The 26,280-nt window shown below is 48.8% G+C and overlaps 1 protein-coding gene across 2 annotated transcripts in view; it reads left to right on the top strand.

Annotated features, from left to right (window-relative positions):
- Positions 1 to 26,280, top strand: part of DOCK11 (dedicator of cytokinesis 11) — a 75,388-nt gene continuing 49,108 nt past the window's right edge. For both annotated transcript variants that reach the window (XM_021548503.3, XM_077786513.1), the window contains exons 1-9: positions 1 to 187; positions 16,590 to 16,706; positions 16,932 to 17,021; positions 17,694 to 17,776; positions 18,847 to 18,916; positions 21,157 to 21,252; positions 24,167 to 24,301; positions 25,309 to 25,486; positions 25,911 to 25,990. In XM_021548503.3, the coding sequence (XP_021404178.1) occupies positions 86 to 187; positions 16,590 to 16,706; positions 16,932 to 17,021; positions 17,694 to 17,776; positions 18,847 to 18,916; positions 21,157 to 21,252; positions 24,167 to 24,301; positions 25,309 to 25,486; positions 25,911 to 25,990 (951 nt within the window). In that variant the 5' untranslated portion in view covers positions 1 to 85. The remainder of the gene's footprint in view (positions 188 to 16,589; positions 16,707 to 16,931; positions 17,022 to 17,693; positions 17,777 to 18,846; positions 18,917 to 21,156; positions 21,253 to 24,166; positions 24,302 to 25,308; positions 25,487 to 25,910; positions 25,991 to 26,280) is intronic.

Genomic DNA, 26,280 nt, shown 5'->3' on the forward strand with positions numbered 1-26,280 from the left:
CGGCCGCGCCCGCCCGGCGGCAGCGAGGGAGCGCCGGGGCAGGCTGAGGCTCGGCTCGGCTCGGCGCGGCGCGGATCATGTCGCCATGTCGGAAGTGAGGAAGTTCACGAAGCGGCTCAGCAAGCCGGGCACGGCGGCCGAGCTGCGGCAGAGCGTCTCGGAGGCGGTGCGCAGCTCCTTCGTGCTGGTGAGCGCGGCCGCGCCCGCGTCCCGCTCGGCGATGGGCGGCAGCGGGAGAGCCCGGCAGCGCCGGGAAGGGGCAGAGTGGGCAGGGGATGCGCCGAGAGCGGGGAGAGGAAGAGGAAGAGGCTGGAGAGGGCCTGGAGAAAGGGCAGAGCTGGGTCGGGGCTTGGCGGAGCGGGGGATGCGCAGGGCGCGATTTGGAAAGCGCTGGGCAAGGGATGAGGAGGGCGCGGCTGGGCAAGGCAGGGGACGGGCATCTCTTTTTGGGGTCCCCTCCGTGTGTGCCGTGCCGTGCCATCCCGCCGGCCGCCCCACCTGCCGCCACCGCGCCCCTCGGAGCGCTCAGAGCCGCGGGGACCGCGGGGACGCGGCGCTGGGGCGGTGGCGGCGGGAATGAACGGGAGCCCTGAGCGGGGCACCGAGCGAGCAGGTAGCGGAGGCGGACCCGTGAAACCGGCTCATGGATGCGGGGCACGACCTGGCAGGGAGGGAGGCACAGGCGCCGGCGTGAGCCCGGCAGATCCCGGGAATCGCGCTCAGGTGGCTGGGCTGGAAGTCACTCGGATGCGTTCCATCCCCGCATGCGGGATGCTGCAGCAGGTTGTCTTTGTTGTGCTCGCAGCTGTGCGAACCGTAGTGCTGTGCCCTGGGAGGATGCCGGGGGCAGCTCACGGCTTCCCGAGGCTTTGTTGGATGTGTTTCACTGGTGCTCATTGAATTACTCTAGCGTGTAATCAACTTTGACCTTGACTTTGATGGAAGAAAGGTTAGGCAATGGGATATGCAGAAAGTGCAGTACAAGTTCAGCAAATAATTCCTATTAGTTCTCTATGATTAGATTGAATGGCATGTGCTGTTAAATAAATTGAGGTTTGAACATTTATTTTAAAAACAGAGTTTTCTTGTAAATTACAGATTTCTAAGCTTGAAAAAAAAAACAACTCATGGTGATAATCTAGCCTGATTTCCTCGTGCTAGTTTTTGCTTACTATGTGCAGCTGTTTGGGGATCCTTATGGGTTTCCGTGTGATTTGGTCTCCCTCTTTCATCAACACTACACAGGGACAAAGGCTTTGTACAAGCTGATGGAACTTTTCATTAAAAATAAAATTGCATCTATAGGACCAGAAGAGCTTTGGTATCCTACATGCAAAAGGTTATGTGGTGCCTGTGTCAGGCCCTTTCTCTCAGAAGGGGAAGGGATGGGTGGGACTGCAGATGAAGATAAATAAAACCTTGACAGGAACCCAAAGGAGCATCAGAGTCTGTCAGGCAGCCACTCTTTTTCTGATCCTCTCTAGGGTTTCATTGCCCGTGCTGTCCCTGCCAACTTCTCTCTGTTTCTGGCAGTTCAATCCCCAGAGCTGCTGTGCTGCCTTGTGTGTTTGCAGCCAAGCACCAGAGGAGGGTGAGGGCAGGTGTTTCTGATCCCTAGGTCCTGGCAGGGTTTCCTGCTTTTGACAGTTCAGCAGCAAGGGATAAATGCCAGCACTTCTGCATCACTGGGAAGAGCCATAAGGCACTGCAGTGATCAAGGAGTGGGGAAGGAGGTGGCACGAGTTATAGGGCTGTCTCAGATGGCAATTTGACCTTCCTCAGTGATTAAGGATGAGGTTTGCTCCAGCAAAACGCTGGCTTCCCTCTGTGTTCTAGTTCATCATCTTTGTGAGGAAGGGATGTCTGTGGCTGGTGTGCTGGCTGTTGGAGGGTACAGAGAGGATCCTGAGAAGTGATGGTTGGGGGTGGTGGAGTGAGGGTGAGACTGAGAAGTCATAGTTTCTGATCCTGTTCCCCAGGCGAGTCTCAGTTCTGTGCTGATGGTGCTGGGCAGCTGCAGAGCATTGTGTGAGCACCTCCCCAGCCCATCTGCCCTTCCTTGCCACAGCCAGGGTGGGGCAGATGGACGGGCCCAGCATCAGGACTGAACCCAGCTGTGTCTCACCTGGGGCAGTGCTGAGCTCAGGGGTGCCTCTGGGAAGCAGAGGGTGGCCACTGGGTACACAGGGAGTAGGAGCTGGTGTTTGGTAACTGGATGGAGCAGGCTGGCAGCAAGTGATGCACTGTGTCCCAGGATGTCAGGAACTGGGAGTTTCTGGAGAGACTGGAGTTACACTGGAGCCTTTGCCTGGCAGGATCCCATCCTCTTCCTGCATCCTGGACAGAGCAGGTGGTGTTGAGTCAATAAAAAGTATGTGAATAGTTTAATACTCCCTTGGTCATCTTGTCAAGTGCCTTGGCTGTCTGCTTGCCTTGGGGCAATCGTAGCTGAAAGCACAGGTATCTCTGGTGGTGACCATGAAGGGGTGGTGAGCAGAGCTGATACTGCAGGTACCAGAGCACACCTTCATCCCAGGAGGAGTGGGCACCCTGGGGCCTTTTCAGTGTGTTGCTTGAGCTCAGCACTTTGGACATTCAGGGCACACCTCGAGACAAGGAACTGTCTGGAGTAAGAAGCTGTTTGTAGTCAGTGAATGAAATGCTCATAAATGAAAACATCTCAGTGAGGAAAGCTTTTAACCTCATGGAAGTGGTCAGCATGTCCAGAGCCACAATTTGTGCATTACAGGAGGCGTCTCTGTAGCCAGCAGCGCCGTGTCCAGCCGAGGGAGTGAGATGTCTGGCACAGTGTGGTTCCAAAGCTGCTGTCTTGGTGAAGCAGTGAAGCCCATGCCATGTTATTTCTGTTCTTTTTTTGATTTATGCCTGTCTAGTGCATGGAGAATATTTAGTTGTTAACTTTGGCAGGGCTTTGCTCCTTTGTGCTTGTGAAAGGGAAGCGTTGGATATGGTGGCGGTTGGCACTGAGGGGAGCTTGTCCCTTTCCAAGGTGTCCTGGAGTGCCTGTGCCCACACACTGCCCTTTGGACCAGCTGCTAGGATGCAGTCAGAGCTGCTCCTGTCAGGGTGGGCAGAGCTGGGACCTGCACTGCAGCAATGGAAGTCAGCACAGGCTGTGGAGGGGAGCTCGGGGGCACTTTGGGAAGCACAGGGAAGGATGAAGTGCCTTCCCTTGGGGCTTGTGTCCCTCTTGCTCTGCTGCTGTTCCCAGCATCCCAGGCATCATTCTGGCCTTGCATCTCGTTGGCAGACAGGCTGGGGAGGAACAGTTCAGCAGGAATCCCTTGAAAGCAGCACAGCCCTGCAGAGCTGCCTTGGGAGCGCCTGGTGCCATAGGCAGCCGCCTCTGTGGGAACCCTGCTTCTCTGTGTGCTCTTTCTGCAAGAGGCTGCAGGGCAGATTGTATCAAATTCAGCTCTGAATGGTCCCTGATGTGTGCTACTGATTACAACTGGGGATGAAGTTTTGCCAGGCTAATTGACAAATAATGTCACTGCTTAAGTAAACAGACAAATTTAGTGGAAGTGTTTGTTGGCAGGTGGGATAAATGACACACTTGAATGATAAAGGGAAATTTTAAGATTAGGTAAAGAAAGGAGAAGTCAAAACCCAAGTGTGATAACATAAACCATTCTTAACTGAAAGATGACCTACAGCTTAAACCTTGGGGCACCAACAGTAAAATACTGTGTTAAAAGTGCAACTTCAGAGCCAAAGTGCTGATGGTACCTGGGTGAGGCATCTGGGCTAGAGCTGAAAGAGAGCAGCCAGGGACCTTTGGCAGTGGATGGAGATGGGTGATTTTGGCTCTGACCTTCAGTGCAATCTCTCTCTCCTCCCATCCTCTGATGTTGCTGAGTAATAGTGGGAAAGTTGAGCAGCAAGGCAGGAGAGCCCTGCTTGGAGGCTCTGGCTGGTGTGGGACCTGGGCAGCTGCAAAGCTCAGACTCTTGCCAGCAGGATGCTCCTGGGTGCTCAGGTGGGCAGTCCTTGTTCTGAGGACTGTGCACCTCTCCTTCACCCCATGGAGTGCAGTGGGGCATCGTAGAGTTGAGCAGTGTGAGCACACGTGTGAGTGACATCTGGGTCTTGTGACACTGCCAGGACAACAGCAAAGGCTCTTCCTTCTGCCTGAGGATCCAAATCAGCTGCACTTGTTTGGGTGGAGACACCCTGAGAGACACACTGTGCCTCTGCTGTCTCTTTGGGATGTGCTCAGCAGCACTGGGGCCCTGCAAGGAGAGGGGGCTGTGTCTCACCCCATGTGTGAGTTTGTCAGAAGTGTCGTTCTCTGTGTCGTGACAGGGAAATTAAAAGTGTGGGAGGCACGAGATCAGAGCAGCAAGCACTTGACAAAGCACAGATGATGCATTTTCCCACAGTGCTGCCAAACCCAGTCATCTGGTGGCAATTTTAAGTCTCGCACAATTGCTCTGATTTTCTTTACATCATTTCTATACCCTTTAACTGAAGATGCATTTACTGCTTTGCCATGAAGATTTTAGAAAGGGTGCAGAGCCAGGCTATCTTATCTGAGAAGGAGCAGCTGCAAAAGATTATCCCACACTGGGTCAGCCAGGCCAGGGGAGCATCTCTGGGTACCCCCGGGGCACAGCTTGGTGACACTCAGATCTGGGGCACACATCTGCCAGCAATGGCAGTGTGGGAGAGCCTCTGCTTACAAACAGCTGCCTGGATCTTTGCCATCCCGAGGTATTCAGGGCAAGTGTCTGCTCCCTGTGTTAGGTGGTGCTGGGGGTTGTGCTCCCTGAAAGCTCCCTGTGGATGGGTGGGCAGCTTGCCAGGAGGAGATGGGTTTTGTTTGATCCTGGCTGGGCTGGGCTGGGCTCCTGTGGGTGGCTCCGTTTCAGTCAGACGCAAAAAGGAGATACAAAGCTCCTTCATGCTGATACTAAGGAGTATTTTGACTGGAGGCAAAAAAGCATTTTGTTCTTTCTGTGGTTTTTTTTTTTTTTTTTTCAGCTTAAACTATGTTACTAGTGTCTTGATTTATGCTCATGCAGAGGAAATCAGCTTTCTGTATAGAATCCCCTTTTAATAAGCTAAATTCACTTTGATCAATGTGAAGCCTGTTTATATGCAGCGTTTGTAGTGATCTTGGCACTCAAGAGAGACAGAATATATGTGTGTTCCCCCGGGGATAGTCAGCATGCTGTGTTTGCACAATTTACATAGAAAAACAGACATATATGAGGCACGGGAAGAAATTCTGCCCCTGCCAAAGTGGGCGGGAGTTTTGCTGTTGGTTTAACCAGGGCAGGATTTGCCTGTCAGAGCCAGCCCTGGTGACTCCTGTGCAAGTGTTTGTGCAGAGAATGTTGTTCACAGGGGCTTATTAAAAAAAAAAAAAAAAAAACACAAAACACTTAAAAGCATTTTTAAAGTGAATCACATTTTAAAATGCTTTCCTGAATCAGGGCTCCTGTGTTGTGAGGGGCTGGATTTAGCCCAGGGCTGGCCTGGGCAATGTGTGCCAGGGAAATGGCTGGGTTTGGGGGAAATGGCTGGGTTTGGGGTTTGCCCCTGCCTGAGCACACACCAGCTGTGGAGTGGATGAAAGGTATGGCTGGATGGAGAGGAGCAAGGCTCCAAGTACCCTCTGCAGCTATGTGAGGACAAATCTCTGGGATACCTCCTACTGATACCCAGTCCTTAGAGATGGAGCAATGCCTGGCTCTTCTGTGAGTGCCTGTGAGCTGAGGCATGACTGCTACAGGATGAGCTGTAGTCAATGTGTCCAGTTCTTGAGGGTTTTGGAGGCAATGACAAGCTTTTGATGGGTGCAAAATCTTATCCTTCCCAAGGCATCATTTAAATGTTTGCATCCACCTGCCTGTTATAGGAAAGCTCTGGGAAGAGAACAAAGCACCCAGCCTTTACATGTGTTTATCTCTTACCACGTTTTGCTAGCTGGGGTTTTAGCACTCGCTGGGCAAGGCTGAGAGTGGTTTGTTCTGTGCTGAGGACAATGTCATGGAAATGCAGGAGTCCCTGCACTGACAGCATCTGCCCCAACCCGCCACTGCCAGTGCAGTGAAACGCCTGGAGCAGATGGTTGGTGGTGGTGCCTGCAGCCATTGCCAGCACTGCAGCTGGGATTTCTGCTCTCAGAATCCAGTGAGGGGATGGCTCCTGGGGCTTTGTTTCATCCTGTTCTGGTATCTGGAAATATTTGCAGGTATCTCCCTCAGCATCAGGAGCATTTGAACCAGGACTACCTGCTGTAGTGTGTAGTGTAGCATCATTTTCTATATACAGCTGGGTGGCTCTTTCATCAATTCACTTAGCCCTCTGCATGCTGATTTATTGTCTCTAATGGTGCAAAATTGCACAAAGCTTTTGACATTTCTGTGGCCTGAGAATGCAAGTCATGGTCACACACAGCAGCTGAGCAGCAGCCAGACATGGGGAACACGTGTGCTCCAGCATCCCTGGTATATTGGCCTCTTCACTCCTGCTTTGTGCAAGGAAGAAAAAGTAGTTTCTTGTAGTTTCTTCTACCTTTGTGGCCATTGCTGTTATCTTAAAAATGCTGGAATATGTTTCCCTGTCACCAACTCTTCCATCTCTTTCATTCCCTTAAAAGTATAAATCAAAGCTCTCCCTGAATGGCTCCTCTTTCCTTCAACACAGCCCTGACTTATCTTTACAGTTTTCCCCTGCCTCCTGCTGCTTCTCTAATGGGGTCAGGGCTGCTTGTTCCTGACCCCTTTCTCACCCCTCTCTCTCTCTGAAAAGCAGTTTCTTCTCTCCCCTATTAATATCTCCTGTCACAGGACTGTTCCTGGGTTGCATCTGGAAGAAGACTCTGCTGGTCCACAGCATCCCCCCTCCCTCATCCTGCCCCTGGCTCCGTGCTGGCCATCCCCACTGCAGCCTGGCCTCTGTCCCTGAGCAAGGACACTGCAAGGGAGAAGCCAGGCAGGTGGCACCTCCCCTGAGCAGCAGTGGGAGCTGGTGGTGTCACAGTGCTGTGCATTGCTCTGGGGAGCCACCACAGCCACACATGGAGCTGCATTTTGGCAGTGCTCAGAGCCTGGCATGTGGGCTGGGCAGGGCAGTGTCCCCGAGGTCTGGAGGGAGCCAGGGCTCAGAAGGGCAGGGCTCCATGTCTGCCAGGGCTCTGCCAGCCTGCCAGGCCAGGCTCCGTGTGGCCTGGGATGAGCTGGAGCAGGGACTCGAGGGAGCTGCTGTGCCAGCCAGAAAGGGATGGGGGACACAGGGACATGAGAGGCTTGGCAGGAGCTGCGTTTGTGACAGGGCCAGGGGAGGGAAAGGGAGTCTTCATCTCTTGGAGGGAGATGGTGGTGCTGGCCACAGTGGGCTGAATGCCCACAGAGCTGGTGTGGAGGGAGGCAAACCCAGCTTCCAGCAGAGAACTGCTTTCCATGGCACTTCCGAGTTCCAGGAGGGTTGCACTGGACTCAGAGAGGTTTTCCCTGTGCCTGGAGAGCCCTAAACTCTCCCTTGTCCTGCTGCATGATGTTGCAATTGTATGGATGTTTTTATCTGGGGAAGCTTTGAGGTGCTTCTGTTGACAGCAGCATTTTGGCTGTGGGTGGGTTGAAGCCTTGAAGAGCCCGTCCCTTGCAGAGCCCATCCACAGCCTCCCCTGTGTCTGCTGGGGGGAGCAGAGTCAAACTTTACAGCCCCTTTGCACCTGTGTGCAACGCCTGCAGCCTGAAAATGGAGCAGAGATGAGGCTGAGACAATTCCTGAGCTGCTGGAAGCACCCCTGGCACGGCTGCGCTGCTGGGGTGTTCTCTGCACTGCTGAGGAGCCCAAAACTGCCCTGTGACATCCTGCCCTGCTCTTTGGGCCTGGACACGTCTCCTGCCCTGCTCCTGGCTCTGTCCTCCCCAGTGGGGTGGGAGTGTTCCCAGCCCTGGGCACTGCTGTGCTCTTGGCTCAGCCCTGCGTGCGAGCGGCTGCCGGAGCGAAAAACAAGAGTTTGAGACAGACAGGAAAGGGAGGGGTTCTGCTTATGTGCCATTAATTGCTTTAAGATGTTCTGGAGCTGGATATTCTAGATTTGGATGCTAAATATAAAACTGATACTACATAAATAAATGATGAAATACAAGTGACATCTGAAAAGCACTTTGGGATATTCAGTTAAGAACCTAAATAAATAACATGTATTATTGTCATAGTAATTACTATTTTCCTTTTTTAGCATGCCTGTTTTACAGAATGCTTTGGGAAGTCATATCTGGCAGAAATTCAGCTGTCCCACAGAAACCTGTACCCTTTTGCCAATTTCTATTGGCTCTATTATATCTGAGGGAGAAAATCAAAGCTGTGACGTGTTTGCACGTCTCTCATGCTCTGCAGCAGATGCTCAGCTGGATGCAGGTGCAGTTTGGCTGACGTGGAGCTGCCCTGGTTCCTCCCTCTGCTCCTCGAGGAGAAGGGCTGGATTAGAGCAGGATGTCTCTGTGCAGGCAGGGACTCAGGGACTTCAGGGGCTGGAGACTCCATGGCAGAGTGTACTGAGCTGCCACTGTCACACAGCAGCACCTGGTGATGCTGAGGAGGGTCAGGCACAGGGACCAGGGTACTGAAATCAGTCTCACATGCTTGTCCTAATGCAGTGCCCTGTGCAGGAGCAGCTGCATCACCTCAGGTGTGTGCTCATGCCAGACATGGATCACACCCCAGCTCTTCTGCTACTCTGCACTTGTTCCAGGATCCTTTTCAGAGGTGATGTGTGGAGGTGAAGTGCAGGTGGGCTGGAGTGGCAGCACTGCCTTCTAGGCTGGGCCACTCACACTTGGGCTGTGAACTCTCACTGCTTCATTGCAGTGCAGCTGTTTTCTGAGTCCTGTTTGCTTAAGTGATTATGCAAGAATCTCAAGCTTTCAGGAGAAAAACAGTGTTCCTGCCCCTCGTGGCTGCAGACCTCTGCTTCAGAGAGGATCTGCTAAAGGCTGTGGAGTCCACTTCTGAGTAAGTGGAAGGAAAATGAAGAGTCATATGCTGATTATTCTGGCTTCCTGTATTTCTAAACCAACTCGAAGACACTTCAAGGCCTGAATTCATTTTATTTGACAGGCCTAATAATGACAAGTAAATGTTTGCATGTCTACAGTGAATCAACTTTTTGACTGTTTCTTCAAGCCTTCTCCAAGCTGGTGTCTCACACCAATAATCTGTCACTTTAAGGGACAGCAGTGTGACTGTAGGCACTTGCTTTTTCACTGGGAAGTGGGAATTACATTGAAAAAGGAGACTTCCACCTTACAAAATACCCAGAACCCAGGTCCTGGTGCCACCCAGGGCCCCTGGTGCAGGAGGGGAAGGCTGTGGGTGGGTGAAATGCTGTGGCACAGAACTTGGGCGGGGTGGAGGGAAGCACAGGAGAGGGGGCTGGCTTTTGATTCGAGCTTTGGGATGGAAAGAGTGAGTCATTTCCACTGCTGCTGTTCTTCTTGCAGGGTGCCAGGACTGTGCACTCATCCTCCCCTTGCCCACGACATGGCTTTTTGTTTCTCTGAGAGCTGCTGGGAGGAGTGGGGCGGGCAGCCTGGTGCTGCTGGCTCTGCGTGGGGAGCTGGAGCACGGCACCCTCTGCACAGAGTGGATGGAGATGGGAGCGTGGACCCCGAGCCAGACCCCGTCTCACGAGGGCCTTGGCAGTGATGTGCTGCTCTTCAGGAGGCTGCTGTCCTGCTGCCCGTGGAGGCTGTGCAGAGCCTTGCTCTGAGCTGTGTTAGCACCCGATCCCTCCCTGCCAGGCCCCTTCTCTTCTCCAATTCCTCCTTCCCTTCCCGATTGCCCATGGGGCTCCTCTCCTGGCTGCAGTGCTCACCTCCTCTGCCAGCCCCTCTTGGCCTCCCTGAGCCCATCTCCTGCCTCTCACAGCTGCACAGCCCAGCCTTGGCACAATTCTTGCTTCCCATGATGACACAGATCCATCCCCAGATGGGTAAAACCCCCATCCCCCATTCCACCCTCCCCTGCACCACCTTGGGCCAGCTCCTGAGACCTTTCCCTGTCCGTGCTTCTCCTGCTTCTGGTGAGGTTTTCCTCCCTTGCCTTTTCACAAGGTGCTCTGTGTGTCTGCATCCCCACCTTACAGCCCATCCCTCTCACCTGTCCCAGGTGTAGCTGTGGTGTCTCAGGATTTTGGTGTCTTCAGCAGAGCCAGGATTCCTGTCTGGACATTTTTCTTGTGTTTTTAAACTTCCTTATTTCTGGCCAGTGTAAAAATAGTTTTGGCCTGCTCATACCCACCTTTATGGATTGTTTTTCACCCTTAAGGTTTTACCATTGTGCATCTGCTACATCCAGCTGAGTGCTGGGTTTGCAGCAGGCTTGTGGACACATCACCTGCAGAGAGCTGCCTCAATGCCTCCCTGCTGATTTCTTCCCAAAATGTGGCTTTGCTGAGAAGGCCACAAACCTCTTGGCATTGGCAGGGCTGGGCTGTGTTGTGGCTGCTGCCATCTCTGCTGACTCACAGCCTCCCTGCCTGCCCTTCCTCCCCTGGTCTCTGTTCCCTCCTCTTCTCCTGGAGTTTTGAATCCGCAGTCATTGGGACACAGGCTTTATTCTGGCTTTGCAGAGGTTTATGGCAGTTCCATAAACACTGCATGGCCAAGCCCAGGGTTTATGGGTTTTCGTTATTCTTTCTTCTACCCAGCAGTCTGCAGTGATGACTTCTCTGTGAATCTGAGCTTTTGTAAATTGAGCTCTGTAGACTTTCTGCAAGCTTGAGTGAGAGTGTAAATGGGATCAGATGGCAGTGCAGGAACTGGGGGTGGAAATGTGAGGAGACACAAATGTGATACTAAAAGAAAAAAGCTCTGAAAGGCCACACAATTTGAGTTTTCCCTGACCTGATCTTTGAATCCCTAGCTGTAGAAAAGCTTTTCTGTATATAGAAATTGCTCATTTCCATATGCCCATATGGTTTGCCAAGTGAGTTTGCTCAGTTCCCAGGCATCATTTGAATTTTCTCATGTACAGTCAGGTTTCTTCAGTAAAATAAAAAAACGGGGACTTCTCTCTGCTGTTTTTCAAGTATCCTCACATTTCCACATTGTAGTGGGGAGTGGTCTTTCTGCCGTGGAGTGTTGCCAGTCTCAGAAGTAATGAGATTTTAGCTGTGACAAGTGTGTCCCAAGGGTAGTTGTACCACCTCCATTTCCCCCTCTTTTAGCTTTTAATTCTCCAAATTGACTTTTCCTCTCATTTTCTGTGTATTTCACCTACTTGGCCCTTTGGTATTTAGTTTAAAATTTGGGCTTTTGCCTGGCTTTCCACGTAAGTGCACTACAGGGCTGCAAAATATGAGGCAGCAAATAGGCTGTAAAATGGTCGCTGAATTTTAGGAAGCAGTTGTACAATCTGAGATAATACAGTTTTATACATACATGTGATCTGTCCTCTTCCTCCTCCTCTCTTCAGCTGCTCTAAACAACCAGCACTTTAAAAACTCATCTCATTTGTGCCTCTCTTGCTGCTTTGGAATGTGGATGCACACACCGGGTAGAGCTGCATTTCTGAGATGTGGGGAACAGCCCCGTGCTGGGGCTGCTGAACGTGCAGGGCTTGCAGTGGAAAGCCCAGAGGAAGTGTTGCAGGGCAGGGTGTGAGTGTTTCTGTGTGTTTCTGTGTGCTTCTGTGTGTTTCTCTGTGTGTTTCTCTGTGTGTTTCTCTGTGTGTTTCTCTGTGTGTTTCTCTGTGTGTTTCTCTGTGTGTTTCTCTGTGTGTTTCTCTGTGTGTTTCTCTGTGTGTTTCTCTGTGTGTTTCTGTGTGTTTCTCTGTGTGTTTCTCTGTGTGTTTCTCTGTGTTTCTCTGTGTTTCTCTGTGTTTCTCTGTGTTTCTCTGTGTGTCTCTGTGTTTCTGTGTCTTTGGTGGCCGTTGGGACCAGAGAAGTGAAAGTCAAGTGTGGAGCAGCTCCAGCACTGGGCTTGGCTTCCGCCTTGTGCTGGCAGCTGCTGAGGACTTGTGTCACTGCAGAGGGACCAGAAAATTGGTTACACTGGAGCCAAACCAGCCTGGTTTGTCGCTTTCTTCTCTGGATTTTGTTTTAAATGAGGGCTGAACTGATAGGACTGAAAATACAAAAGCTTTCTCATAGTTTTCCTTTGGCTTCTGCTTTAAAAAAATCCCCAAAGGAAACATTTTTCATTCTGTACGTTCACATCACTCGCGTTTTATCTGTTGTAATTCTGGGAGAAGTGGATCTCAGAAGAACATTAATCATATATAACAAAAAGGTGGTGTGTTTTTATGGTATTCAAATACAGAACACTGGAAGACAGGTGGCTGCTGGTTTTCAGGCACTAAAAGTTTAAAATAGAAATGTTCTTTCCTATACTTCTCATGAGCAAGCTGTTATTGTGAGCCTTTGTTTATAAAGCAAATAAACAGAATTTTATACGCTTTGCAAAATGGATGCAGAAAGGTGACAATTTAATCTGACTTAAAGCATCCCCCTCTTTGTTAATGGATAATTCCCTTGCTAAACCTTTCCTGTGCTCTCTCTCTGGTGGTTTCTGTCTTGGGGAGGGCAGTGGGACAAGCAGGGCACTGAGGACAAGGACCTTACTTGGGTTTTCCCTCATTCTGGGCTCTTTGTGCTCGTGCTTGGCCAAAGGCAGAGCCTTGTGTTGGTGTTTGTGGGCATGTTTCTGTTGAAGTAATTTCTCTGAATTTCCTGTTCAAATGCCAGCCAACTCTCTGGTGGTGGGGAGTCAATACTCCAATAGAAGGCTGTTGTTCTGCCTGTGCTGCTGTCCAAGTGCAGCCTCGTGACCCAGCGTGGATGAGGCTCCAGCACAGCACACAGCCCTGTGCACAGCCCCGTGCTGGGGCAGCAGCAGAGGACAGCAAGAGCAGCGTGTGGTTTTGGGAGTAGGCTGGTGTGGGGGGCTTGAACCTGAGGTTTTTTATAGAGGGATGAGTGACTTATCTGGGAGGGTGCACTGCTCTCATGTTATCTTTGTTTAAAGTCACGCTTGTTTTTCTCTGAGGTATTTCACTTGTTTTTTATTCCAGCACAGTGAGCTGCAGTGCTTTGGGCTGGATGCTGTGCTGGGTGTGCTTGGTGCTGCATCCACAGGAACAGCTCAGGCCAGCCCGTCCCTGCTGTGTTCTCAGGAGCTCAGAGGAGCTCAGGAGCATCACAGTGCAGTGTCTGCCTGCCCTGGATGAAGAGCTGCTGTGTGTTACAGAGCAGGATGCCTTTGGCAGCACTGCACGTTTTTTCCTGCAGAAATGGATTGATTTTGTTGCCGGACTGGCAGCATTTCTTTGTACTTGGGTATTGGCTTCCCCTGTGGAGGAATTTGTGGTTTCTAAGACTCTAATTACTTTAGTGTAATAGTTTTTTCTCTGCTTTTGTAATGACTTTGGTGGGTGCCATCTGCTGTTGTGACAGTGCTGGGCAGTGTGGTCTGAGCCTGGGGTGGTGTGGGCTGTACACGTCAACCTTCAGGGAAGCTAAGACTTTGAAATCCCATTTCCAGCATTTAAAGCTTTATCTCCAGCATTTCTGGGCTGATGGGAGTGTATGGACTCAAAGGGTCAAAAGGGCAACAAATATTTGGGATGGCTTCCTCCTTGCTCCATGGGTCTGTTTGCAGGACACGAGCATGCCTGGCTGGCTGGGCAGCCTGCACAGTTTGGGGTGCAGGGAGGAGTGTTTCCTCCATGGCAGGCAGGAGCCAGGCCACATCCTTCCTTCAGCAGCTGCTTTGCTAACAAACAGCTTGACCTACATCTTTTGGATTTGCTTTAGAGACATGAGAGGCACAGGGTGATGTGCTGGGTGTGAGCATGGTCAGTGCAACACTGAGCTGCAGGGGATGGAGGGCTGCTGTGTGCTGAGACAGGGAATTTGCACACCCTGGGGAGCCCTAGGGACTGTATTTCTAACAGTTCCAGAGGAGAAATGCCTCTCTGGGTGCTGCAGAACCCTTCTGGGTGCCAGTGCACATCCCTCCATCCCTCAGGCATCAGATGTGTGTCACAGGTCTGGCACTGGTTTCTCAGACATTGATCACAGCCCGCTCCACACTTTTTTCCCAATATCATTACATCCACCAGACTAGAAGGGCTGCAGTAAGTTTTATGGATTTTTTTGCATTTGTTGTAGTCACTGCTCTATGAATTTTCAACATCTCATGTGAGGATCTGGGCTCCTTTTCAGCTCTTACCCTTCAGCTGTCATTGAATCCCATGAGGATGACTGCCAGGACTTTGTCTTGCTGGTCATCAGAGCTATCAGATCTAGAAAAGGAATGTCATCAAAGCCCCAACTTTTTAAAAGGACAGCTTTAGAAACACAGTCCTAGTTTCAGGACCATGTTGCAAAACAAAAAAGGACTAAAAATACTGTGTGCTTGGAAGGTGTGCATTCCCAGAGAGATATGGAAGGCTCACAGAGGGACTCTAATTTAGTGTTACAGCTGCTGCAGGACAAGGTGAGAGGGAGCCTGGTGTGAGTTCTCAGGGTCATGGCACTGCTTTAACCCACCAAGGCTGCTGAGGTTTGCCAGGATTGCTGCAGGGAATCAGAGAGGCTGGCAGAGCTGTGTGCCTGCTCTGTGGGGCTCTGCCTGCTGTCGTGGGAAGGACAAGCTTTGGGACCCCAGACCTGCAAATGGATGTCCTGTTAATTCACATTAATTTGCAAAGCTCGACAGACTTTCAGAAGTGCACAGTGCTATCCTGAAATAAGACCTGTGTTTCAGATGATTAACCAAATTCAATTAAGCATTTAACAAGCATGGGACTGACTGAGAGTAAATGAGTTCCTTTTCTCTGTATACCTGTTGGGTTTTTCAGATATTGGATGTAGAAGCAAGAAGTTCTGTGTGTGCAGTGGGACTGGCAGAATTTGTCACCCCATTCCCAAATCCCTCCTGGCTGAGGGAGCAGGCAGCAGCCCCTGGATGCTCTGGCACCCAGCCTGGGCTCTCTGCTGACTGACCTTTGTCTTTCTCTCTGGTAATCTGTGCAGTGTGAGGTTCCTTTCAGGACTGTGCAAGCAGTAAAGCAAAGTTTTCAGAGAGTGATTAAGAAGGGAACTTTTTCAGATAACTGAGCTAATTCCTGCTGGATTTCTGCAGCATGGAAAGGAGACATTTTAAGTGCAAAACTGTCTGAGGCAGGAGGTGTTTCATTAATGCATCCCAGGAGCCAGAGCAGCCAAAGGCACAGAAGAGGCCCAGGACCTTTAGCTAGGATTGGTTATGGAAGAGCACTGTTGACTTCCTTGCTTATCTCACATGTCACAGAAAATATTGAGATGTTTGGACTCTCAAACAAGGTGGTGTGGCTGTCCATCCAGTGGTGTTACACAATGCTGAGCTTTCAGTCTTCATTTGGCACTCATTTTTTTAAGCTGCAGGTTGTACTGTGTTCATCGAGAGACCTTGTACTGGTCTCATCTTTAACTCCCATCTTTAACTGGTTATGGTGAGCATTTTCCTCCCTCCATTTTCCTGGAGGGTAATGCTTGCTGCCCATGGAGAAGCATCTGATGTTCCTCTTCTGAGAGGGGAGAGCTCAAGCATGTTGTCCTGCAAGGATGTCATGTCCAGAGGCACGTGGCATCATAAAGACTGTCTGTGGCAGGGCCGAGCATCAGGATTTTGGTCAAGGTTCAAAACAAGACAAGTTTCGATGGGTCAAAATTTGGTTCTTGTTTTATTATGACCACTTCTATACAGTCATTGGTTGGCTTTTGGTTTGAAGTGTGATTTTCACAGTGCAGTGGTGAGAGCCTGACTCTTGCTCATGAAACCTGAAGTCAGGCTGGGCAGCTGAGATGTCATTTGCCTGCCTCAGAAGTTGTTTTTCTAATTTTACTAAGTTCTATTTTCTGGACTTGTTACACAGACAAACTTGGTACAATAAGGAATGTAATGAAGCTCTCCTAATAGCTTTTGCTTGTGACTCCAGGGATTTTTGGAGAAGTTCCTCTTGCTTCCCTGAAATGTGAGTGAAACTAAAACTGGGCTCTAGCCTTTGGCTGTGTCTGGGGTGTGATTTATGGAGAGGGCTTTCCTGCCTTTCCAGAGGGATGCTGTTCTTCCTTCCATGGGCTGAGATTCCTGCTCTGGCAGTTGTACCCGCAGCCTTGCTCTCATCATTCCTGGGGGAGCACAGCTCTCATCCACTCCTCAAGCAAAAACAGCCTGAGCTGAGCAGAGCCAGCTCAGGAGCCTTCCTGAGTCGCTTCCAAGCTGTACAGATGAGCTGCTCAAACATAGAGATGCTGGATCTTGCAGCTGTTAAAGTTATGGCCTGTCCAGGCTTTCTTGCTCCATTAGGAAATTAAAGACTCTGCTGAGACAGAGCAGCACAGTGCTTCATTTCTTCCTGTAGCTTATTGCTTCAAACTTAACTCCTCATTTTCCTCTCTGCAAAACATGTTCATCAGTGGTGACCTGCAGCACAGGAGCATCAGAGTGCTGAGTAATGGGCAGTCCAGTGGTCACACAGTTTGAAATTAAGCACAAGATGCTAGTTACTGGTTATTTTAGATGTTACTCATACGTAATATTTTTTGTAATCTGTTTTTCCCGCAGGAAAAAACGAAAGTGGTGGAACCCTTGGACTATGAGAACGTGATCCTTCAGCGCAGAGTTCAGATCTACAGCGATCCCCTCCGGGACCTCCTGATATTTCCAATTGAAGATGTGTCTGTGAGTTTGCTCTGGATGTTTCCCATATTTGAGGCTCACTCGTCTCCCATCCTGCTTACCTTGGAAAATTTCCACCGTTTACCACATGTTAATTTTGGCTGCATTACTGACACATAAAACCAAAATGACCAACTGGTGGCTTAGGCCCGCCACATTTATTTGAAGTGAATGTGAAGCCCTGAAGATGGAGTTTGTGCTGAAGGAGTGTTCTCCTTTTTCCTGCAGATCTCGGTCATTGGCCGGCAGAGAAGAACTGTCCAGTCAACAGTGCCAGAAGATGCTCTAAAGAAAGCTCAGAGTCTCTTTGTCAAAGAGGTAGGGGCAGAGCCCATGTGACACCTGCATTCAGCACTCGATAGCCCTTGGACAGGATGCTCAGCTGTAGCTCCTGATCCGCAGCACTGCGGCTCCCTGGGCTTTTCCCTGGGGGCAGCACTGCCCGACCTGCTGCACAGGAGAGCTCTCATGTGCAGAGTGTCTTTGCAGTGGCTTTTGGACACAGCCAAGGAGTGAGTGTGGCTTTGCACCACCTGCCTGACAAGGAGGGGATCCACAACCTCCCTGGAGCATCTGGAGTGCTGTGGGTTTGTTGTGAAGTGCTGCTCTCCAGGACCATTCCCTTCGAGTGCAGTGGAACAAAAAGCGATGGTCGTGTGGAGTTAGATGCGCTGTTTCTGAGGACAGAAAAGTTTTGGAGAACAGTCTCCTCCCAAATCACTGCTCCTTTTTTAGAGCCTTGGATGTAAATGTGATGTAAACCCAAAATCTGTAGCTGTGTGGCAGGCCAGATGCTGTGTGATTTTTGTCTCTGTGCTGAAAAGGTTCCTTATGAAATTCTGCATTGCTACATGAAGCAAGTGAAGCAGCCTTGCCCATGCCCTTCCCGCTTGTGCTTACCTCACCCTGCAGTGTGTAAGCTCTCAGACTGGTGCTGGGCTTTGCTTGGCTTGCTGTAGCTTTCTAAGAGCTGTATTGTTTTCCTTTCAGTGCATTAAAACCTACAGCTCCGACTGGCTCGTGGTAAACTACAAGTATGAGGAATACTCGGGAGACTTTCGGATGTTGCCATGGTAAGTGTCATGCTCCCTTGGAATGCAGACGTGTGATCACGGGCCTCAGCAGGAGCACTCTGCCCTTTCCCTGATGCCTGTCCCACGAGCAGCCTCTCCTGCAGAGCCATGTCACCCTGCAGGTTAAGCCAGAGGTTTGTGTTGGCAGGCCATTGTCCCTCAGCTCTGCCAGGGGGTGTCCACAGTGCTGTGGGTCAGGGCTTCACATCCCACCTGCCAGTGTGTGACACTCCCTCCATGTGGCATGAGGACAGAGTGCAGCCAGACCCTGGGCAGGATAAATAGTGTTGGCAGTGCCCAGGAGCCTCATTGTCCCACTGGGCTGATGTTCCCTGTGTGCCTCACACAGGCCAAGCAGATTCTCCTTGTGCCCCAGCACAGAGAGGGTGATGTGTTATTGCTGCTGGCACTGCTGGGGAGTTGTGTGCTTGGAAACTCTGGGCTGTGCCAGTGCTGTGCCAGTGCTTCCAGCTCCAGGGCTAGTTGGGTTTTTCAGACAGGCACATCCATCTCAGATTTCTGCTGCATTGTTGTTTTCTGTGTCGCGTGCCTGCTCTGCTCACTGCCCATACTCTGGGCATGTCTGGACCCCTGTCCAGGCTGTTCATGTGCTGGAAGCTTGTTAAATGCTTTTTCTTCTTAATTGGATGTAGTGGATCTCTCCTGAAGGTCTCGAGGGGATGTGAGGCAGCAATAGAGTCATACTGTTGATCAAATAATGTTAAAATTTTAAAATAATCTTGTAGTCTGATTCTGCTTCTTTTTTTGGTAAAGATGGAAGATAAACCAGAGTGCTCTCTCTTTGTTCCATAATGCAAGTCAGCAAAGACTCTGCAGAATACAAGAGCTAACAAGAGAAAGCTAATTACAGACTGCTTGTGCCTAATTTCCATGAAATGCACTCAGAACTTAGCTTTCCCCAGCTGTAAGGAGCTGTAGGTCTCTTGCAATTTATCTTCTGTGCTCTGTAGCCTGCACTTTGGCTCTTGCTTCTGGATCCTGCATCAGCTGCTGGCTCATACGACCTTCATATTCCACTCATTAAACATGAAAATGTGTTGTAATTTCAGCAAATCCTTTAGGCCAGACAAGATTCCAAGCCATGTGTTTGAAATTGATGAAGACTTTGAAAAGGATGAGGTAAGGAAAAGGTTGTGGTTTTTTTTTTTTTTTTTTTTTAATGTATTCCTGTTAAAAAAGTGGGAATACATTAAGAAGTTAATTTTGCAAGGCAAAGCCAGAATTCAGTTCCTAGGAAGTTTTCTGGTGGGTTGCTTTCTGCTGTGAAAATGGGATAAAAAGTGAGGTAGTGGTTTATTTCAAAGTATGACAAGATATTCTCTTGGAGCCAAGGGTCTCCTAAGTTATCTGGAAGATTATCATGGTTTTTTCCCTTGAAACAGAGCATCATAGGAAGAGGAAAAAAAGGAAGCCAAGTAGTTACTAAGGAAAACTCTTCATGTCCAGAACTAAAACTGGGCAGTCTGTTTTTCCACTACACTGTGATTCTGGGCTTCTCCTCTTAGAAAGTTTTGTGGTTTACCACATAACTTGCAATTTTTCATCAGTGACTTGGACCCACCCTGCTGACAGTGTGTCAGTCCTGCTCTGCACATCCTGTGCCAGTGCTGGGAGGTGTTTGCTTCCTCTGGAAGTGGCATCTTTGTGCTCAGCTGGGAATTGCAGCCCTGGAGCTCCTCTGTGGGGGTGAGCTGGGGTTCTGCCAGCAGGGACATCTCAGACCTGGTGGTTATTTTGGATGGTGCAGATGCCATGTTTCCTGCCCAAGCATATCACATTTGCTACAGAAGGGATGGGCAGTGCTTTTCTGTTTCAAGTACCACGTGGAGATTAATCCATGCAGGTGATATTAGGAAGTTTTTGTTTACAAAGGGGAGGGTTTAGCCCAGATGTTTAAAATTCCCATGGCACCACTATGTTGCTGCTGAGAAATTGCAGAAGAAAGGGGAACTTTGTTGCAGAGCTAAAGATTTGGAAGTGCTATTTCATATACATTTCTCAAATTATCAGGATGTGTCCTAGCACACCTCAGGTCTGGACTGCATTTGCTTCTTTATAAATTGAAATGTTTTGTCAAGTTTGGCCTTAATCTTTTTTTTTGTTATGTTGTTAGTTTGCATTACATCAGTAACTTGAGGTGCTGCCTCTTAAAAAATATCTGCTCTGGGCTGGAGACATTGCTGTGCACTGTTATCAGCATGCTTCCAAAAAAGCAAAAGGACAAAAATACGCTATCAAAATTTGGAGACCTTTCTTCTTCTGGCCAGTGTCCCAAATACTCAAACAAGAGAAGTTACTGAGGTTTGTTGTGGAAGAGTAGTCCAAGTGCTCCCACAGATGTTTTGAGGTTTATATCTTTTGGCATGGTCATATCTAAAGGATTTTGTTACCGTTTCCTGACAGAGCATTTGCATTAGAATTGTGTAATGGAAATTCAAGTAGAAGAAATCTCTTGATGAAAAAAGGTGAACCATTATAAGGGAGAAGTCATGGGTTGTTTTGTCCAGGGAAATAAAGTAGCAGAACATTTACTCTGGAAGTTTGACATGAGAAGAGTGAAGCCTTTGGATGCAGCAGGCTCTCTAAAGCAGAGCCCTGCATCTTTCCTGGCCCAGCAGGGCAGGCTGGGGCTGCCTCTGCTGCTGAGTCACAGGAGCCCCAGGGTGAGATTTTTTCATCACTTTGGGCTCTCATTTCCCTCCCCACTGGAGGTCATGGTTAGGTATGAATGGAGAGCCATTCTTTGTCTGGGACCATGGCACAGGAGCAGATGGAAACCCCATCTGGTGTGCCAAGAGCAGCCTGGTTGGGTCCCTTGAAACTCTGTGGGTTTGGTAAATGTGAAATCAGCCAGTTACATTTCAGTTACTTTGCTGGGTTTGGTGGTTTTTGCTGAAATTTAAAATGTGAGACTGACAAAAGGAAATGACAGGAAACGTTCAGTTCTGCATTTTGCAACTTCCTAAACAGGCCATCTTGAAAATTTCCATCTTCCTCAAGTATTGAAATGCTGCATAAGAACCAGGAGGCCTCCATTGCCTCATTGCAAAATCACTGTGGAGCTCTATCAGAATTGATGTAGTCTTTTTTTTTTTTTTTTTTAAAGGTGACCCTATCTAGCCTGTTTTACCTCTTTATTGGAAAGGAATATCCCTGATTTTTTTTTTTTTTTTTTTTTTTTGGTGTACACTCTATGCATAGCTGTACCTGTTGCACATACATTCTACATACCACTGTATTTCTGTAGTTAAAATGGTATTGCTTCCCAGGGTGGACAAATCCCTTTGTCCAAGGGGAATTTCCTGTATGGAAACAGTTTACCTCACCTCCTCTTTTTATGATTGCTTGCTGTCTTTCAGGATTCCTCTTCCCTGTGCTCCCAGAAGGGTGGCGTGATAAAGCAGGGCTGGCTGCACAAAGCAAATGTCAACAGCACCATCACTGTTACCATGAAGGTGAGGTGAAGTTCAGGCCACATCTCCAAAGCTGGGTTTGGGTTTGGATGGGCATCTGCCCCCTTGTATCCCATGGTGGACTGGAAAACCCAGTCTGGCAGCAGTTTCTGACCCTCCCCTCCCCAGCATGTAAGACTGATCACGTCCATGACAGGCAAGTGAACCAAAAAGGTGAAGCATGTTCTAGGAAAGCAAGATTGTTTTCTGGATGAGCAGCTGAGGCCCAGGAGAGGAAACAGCTGCCCTGCAAAGACAGCTTTCTGAATTGATTGTTTCCTTGCTGGTTGGAAACATGTAGAGAGGCCAGCTTTAAAATAAAATGATAAATCTTTGCTTTTAAAGCAGGGGTGATATCACTGTAGAGATGTAGCATTACTGACCTAAAAGCAGCAGCTGCCTTGTCTCCTGTTCTCTGCTCTTCATAATCCAGTGTGACATTGCTTAGGTTATGCAGAGATTTTTGGTAGCTCCACCACAGGTTTTAGCTGTGGCAGTGAGTGTGTCTGCAGTCCCACCATGCAGCACACAGGGATTGTTAGGGAGTTTAGCTCAATGCTACAGCTGGGGGATGGCTGCAGCAAGGCTGCTTTGTAAGGATATATTTTAAAAATCTCAAAAAGCCAAACTGTTCCAAGGTTTGATTCAATGAGTTATGCTTTCAGGGGAAGTGGAACAGGGCTGTTCATAGGGCTAATTTTAATCTGAGTTTTAAAATGGGCTTGAAGGTGATAGACAGAAAAGGGTTTTCTGATCCTCTGCTTTTCCAAGCAAGCTTAAAGCAACATTTTCCCCTGAAACTTCTGGAGGTGGTATCACTTGTGCTCAAAGTAGTCAGTTGGGTCAGTTCTAGGCTGAGCCTCTGGTGGTATTGGTCTCAGTGCCCTGCACCTCAGACCTGACCTACACTGGCTTCAGTTCAATTAATGAGATCCAGGGTCTCCAGTGAAACTCTGATATCAAAGTACTGAGAATCAGTAGCTGTTCTCTGAGCTGTGTCTTTCACATGTGCCTCAGAGGTGTTGTGTGAAAGGTGAGGACTGTGGCCCCTTCAGCCTTACCACCACTTGAGAGGCTGCTGTGATGGGTCCCTCTTGTCAGTGCTGGTTCTCTGCTGGGCTGTTGGTGTCTCACACTGTTGCTAAGCGTGTGCAGAGTGTGCTCTGTGGAGAGCTGAACCACAAGCAAACTCATCAGGCTACAGCTGCCTCCCTTTATTTCAGGGCACCCTTTCCTCTGCAGAGAGCTGCCCTGGTTTGGCTCAGCTCTCCCTCTCTGGTTTGCAGTGTGTTGGTGGCCCAGGTTACAGCCACAGCATCAGGATTGTCCTTCTGTCCCCTCTGCCCAAATACACTTCCCCAGTTCTCTAGCCCTCCCTCTGCAATCTCAGTGCTCACCAGCAGCTCCTGTAGCCTGATCAGAGGGGATGTTCCCTCTGTTCACAGGTTTATAGTATAAATTTCAAGTGATCATAATCTTCTGACAGTGATTTCTGACAGCAGTGCTTGCACTGGGGGAAGATCACAGGAATAGTGTTTGCTGTTTGATTCTGCATTTGCTTTTGAACAGAGTTCAGCAAATACAAACTGTTTAGCATGAAATCCCATAACCACAAGGGATATCAAGCCTGTAATATCTAGACAGAGATCTGTCATGGGTTTCTGTAGCATCCACTGCCAAAATTCCTGAGATTGCTTCAGTGAAGTGCTAAATCAGTGTTTAGGCTGGATTAATGCTTCACATCCTTAGCTTTCCATGTATCTCTATGCTCTGTTGAACCAAAGGCTTAGTTAAATCTTATAAAACTTAAAGCTCAGCAGCCCGTGGAGCATTTCCACAGCTAATTAGTCATCCAAATGAGGCCAGAGGTTACCTCTCAGAAGGGATGGGTTGTGGTTCAGGGCACGATGCTCCCTCCCAGTTCTCTGCAGTGGGTTTGCTGAACATGTGCTAGTGTCAGTCATGACAGAAACAGGAAATTACTTGTGATCTCTCATGTGGGATGAAAAATGCTGTGTTGATTCACAGATCTTCCAGGTAGACAGAACAGTAGAAATACTTGCAGTGCTGCTTGGGCTGGCTTCCTTCATGATTCTCCTAACACAGATACCCAGCAACTGTGAAATGCACCCTGCTCCTTACAGCATATGCTGCTACCACAATTGCTGCCAAAATGCTCTCCTGAATTATAGTCCAGTAGCTTTTGGATGACAGGCATTAAGAAAGGTGTTCAGAGATACTGGAGAGCTTTTTTGCTTTTTTTTTTTCTCCATGAAAAATCAGTAGTACAAACAGAGGCACACTTATTCTGAAATTATTGGTTTTTGATGTAAGAATTCGACACTAAGCCAAGGCCAGATCATGAAAGTAAGTTTGTAATAAAAAACTCAAACCCAAAGCCACAAAAAACCCAAGCAGTTGAATGGATTGCATTGTCCCTTGGCTTGCATTTGAGTGCTAGGAATTTCCACATGTCTGTTCCTAAGTATTCCAGACAATTGCTTTATAAGTCTAACTGAAGTCTGTATGAAAAGGCTCTGGAAATACCTGCTTTAGGGTGGGATGGATCTTCAAGTACTTTGCTCATCTGAATTTACTGTGCAGTATTGCACAGATTGTAAAGATAAATGAGGCTGGAGACAGCTGAGAGATGAGCTGGAAGCCCTGGGGCATTGCTTTAGATGGGCAAACTTACATTAACAACAAGGGCATTAAAATTAAAGAAGATGATGGAAATCTCTCTTTGTAAAAGCAAACCATATTCAAATGGGTGAATCTGCAGCACTCCAGGATCAGCTGTGTTTTGTGTTACAGTCTTTTCTCAATAGCAGGGAGGGCAGATGTGGAAACCATGGCCATGGTTTGTGATGTACAGCAGAGTGAATACTTGCCTGAACAAGAATTTGTATTTTTACAGGTATTCAAGAGGAGGTATTTTTACTTGTCACAGCTCACAGATGGCTCCTATATTCTGAATTCTTACAAAGATGAGAAAATTTCAAAAGAATCCAAAGGCTGCATTTTCTTGGATGCTTGCAATGATGTGGTTCAGGTAGGTGTCCTTTCTGTGTGGCTTTGCATGGGCTTATGGATTGCTGGCTCTGAGACAGACCTGCTCTCTGAGGTCTGAAGGCATGGAATTGCAAACTAGCCCAAAGCTGGTCAGCTAAACTGATCAACAGGCCAGTAAGTAAATGATATTACTTTATCTGGGGCACCTTCCTCCTCTAATTGCTGCTTGCTCCTGTTTCTTGTTTCTTAAGCTACGTCTTGATAATCCATGCAAGCATGTAGTCCTTTGGAATTCAGGATCTACTCAGGGGTCATAAGGTTTTAGGAGCAGGTAATTTGTGCAGGTCTCCATCCTGGGTTTGCTTAGCTGTGCTAGAGTGAGGTGCAGCAGTGGATTACTGCTCTGCCCTCTGCCCTTGCTGTCTCTGCAGAAGCTGCAAGCACTGAGTGTGGTGCAGGGTGGCTTAAATTACCCCAGTGGTTTCCTTCAGCATGGATGAGTCAGAGCTGTGAGTTTCCATTTATCTTTCTGAACACAGTAAAAGCAATAATGCACACACCTCAGTGATCTGTGGGATGTATTTCCCAAGTTGCATCAGATTTGCCTTGGCTTCTGGTTGGAAAATGCTGTTTAAAGGCCAGCACAGCTTCAAAAAGCTGCAATGTACCACTTGCTTTTTAAAGATAGATGCCTCTAAGTGTCCTAGAGTGCAGTATTACTTACCATGTCAGACAAATCCAGCTCCTGGTTTCTCTGGGTAAATATTAAAGGTCTGGTGACATCAGAAGGAGCTTGGTCCTGCTCCTTGGTGCAATGTCTGTGCTCCAGTCTGGCTTTCCTTCACTTGGAGTAGCTGGCCATGGACCTGTGCACTGCTCAAGCCACAAAGCACACTGTGATTGCAGCCAGATTGCTGTGTCAGGGAGGGTGCCTGCCTTGTGTTTTGTGTTTCAGCTCAGCATGCCTTTCCCAGAGAGGAGCTGTGTAGCAAGTACTGTGTTGGGTTGTTGAGGAAAATGTAATATAAATCTCTTTTTGTTGTTCAGTGTCCCAAGATGCGCCGCTATGCATTTGAGCTGAAGACAATAGACAAGTACAGCCACTATCTGGCAGCTGAAACTGAGCAGGAGATGGAGGAATGGCTGGTAACTCTGAGGAAGATCATTCAAAGCAATACTGAGAGTTTGGTGCAAGAGAAGAAAGATGCTGTGGAATCTGTGCAAGGTCAGTTTGTAAACAAACACCTCCCTTCTCCCGCGGTGTGCCTGGAGAAGTGCATGCTGTACTGTATTTAAAGCAAGAATTGTGGCTGACACACAGTATTATGCAAAGGGGCTTAGTATAACACAGATGATAGTCTGAGGAATAAAAGTGGAGGGAAATGTGACCCTTCTTCTGGAAGGGAAATCCATGGCAAAGTTTCAGGGCTCCTGGAAAATTGGCTCTGTGAAGTTCTGCTTTGGACAGACCTAGCAAACTGCAATAGGACACTTTGATACTGGTAATGCATGGAAAAATCTTACTCCCAAGGAATGGAAAAGTCTCTGTAACTGTTTCTGTGCTATTGTTAGCAAATACTGCAGGATGCTTTCTGGCAGAGTGCTGCTCCTGCAGTTGTTTTGAACATCTGTTTCTTGTGTCCTTGCAGATGATGAAGCAAGCACGCAGGGAAAGTCAGAGAACATCCTGGAGAGCCTGGAGAGAAGCATGCATCCAGAGCTGATGAAGGTATTGTGTTTGCAGGATCACTCTCCCCACCCACATCTACTTCTGTCCAGCTTATCTGGGAGAGGGATTTTCTGCTTTCTGTGTCTCCAGCTCTGGGGGAGCTGGGCAGGCACCAAGTCCTGGTGGTGGGGTCTCTGTTATCCCTCCTGTCTGTCTCACCCATGGTTTGAGGCTGCTTGTTCCTCACCTCCAAGTGTGCTTGCCTGCTTCTTCCTGCTTTTTCCTTCAGCACAGCCACATCTCTGCACTGTCCTTGTACCATGTCAGTGCTTTGCATTGGCTCATGTATC

The sequence above is a fragment of the Lonchura striata genome, chromosome 14 (assembly GCF_046129695.1).
Source record: "Lonchura striata isolate bLonStr1 chromosome 14, bLonStr1.mat, whole genome shotgun sequence".
Taxonomy (NCBI): Eukaryota; Metazoa; Chordata; class Aves; order Passeriformes; family Estrildidae; genus Lonchura; species Lonchura striata.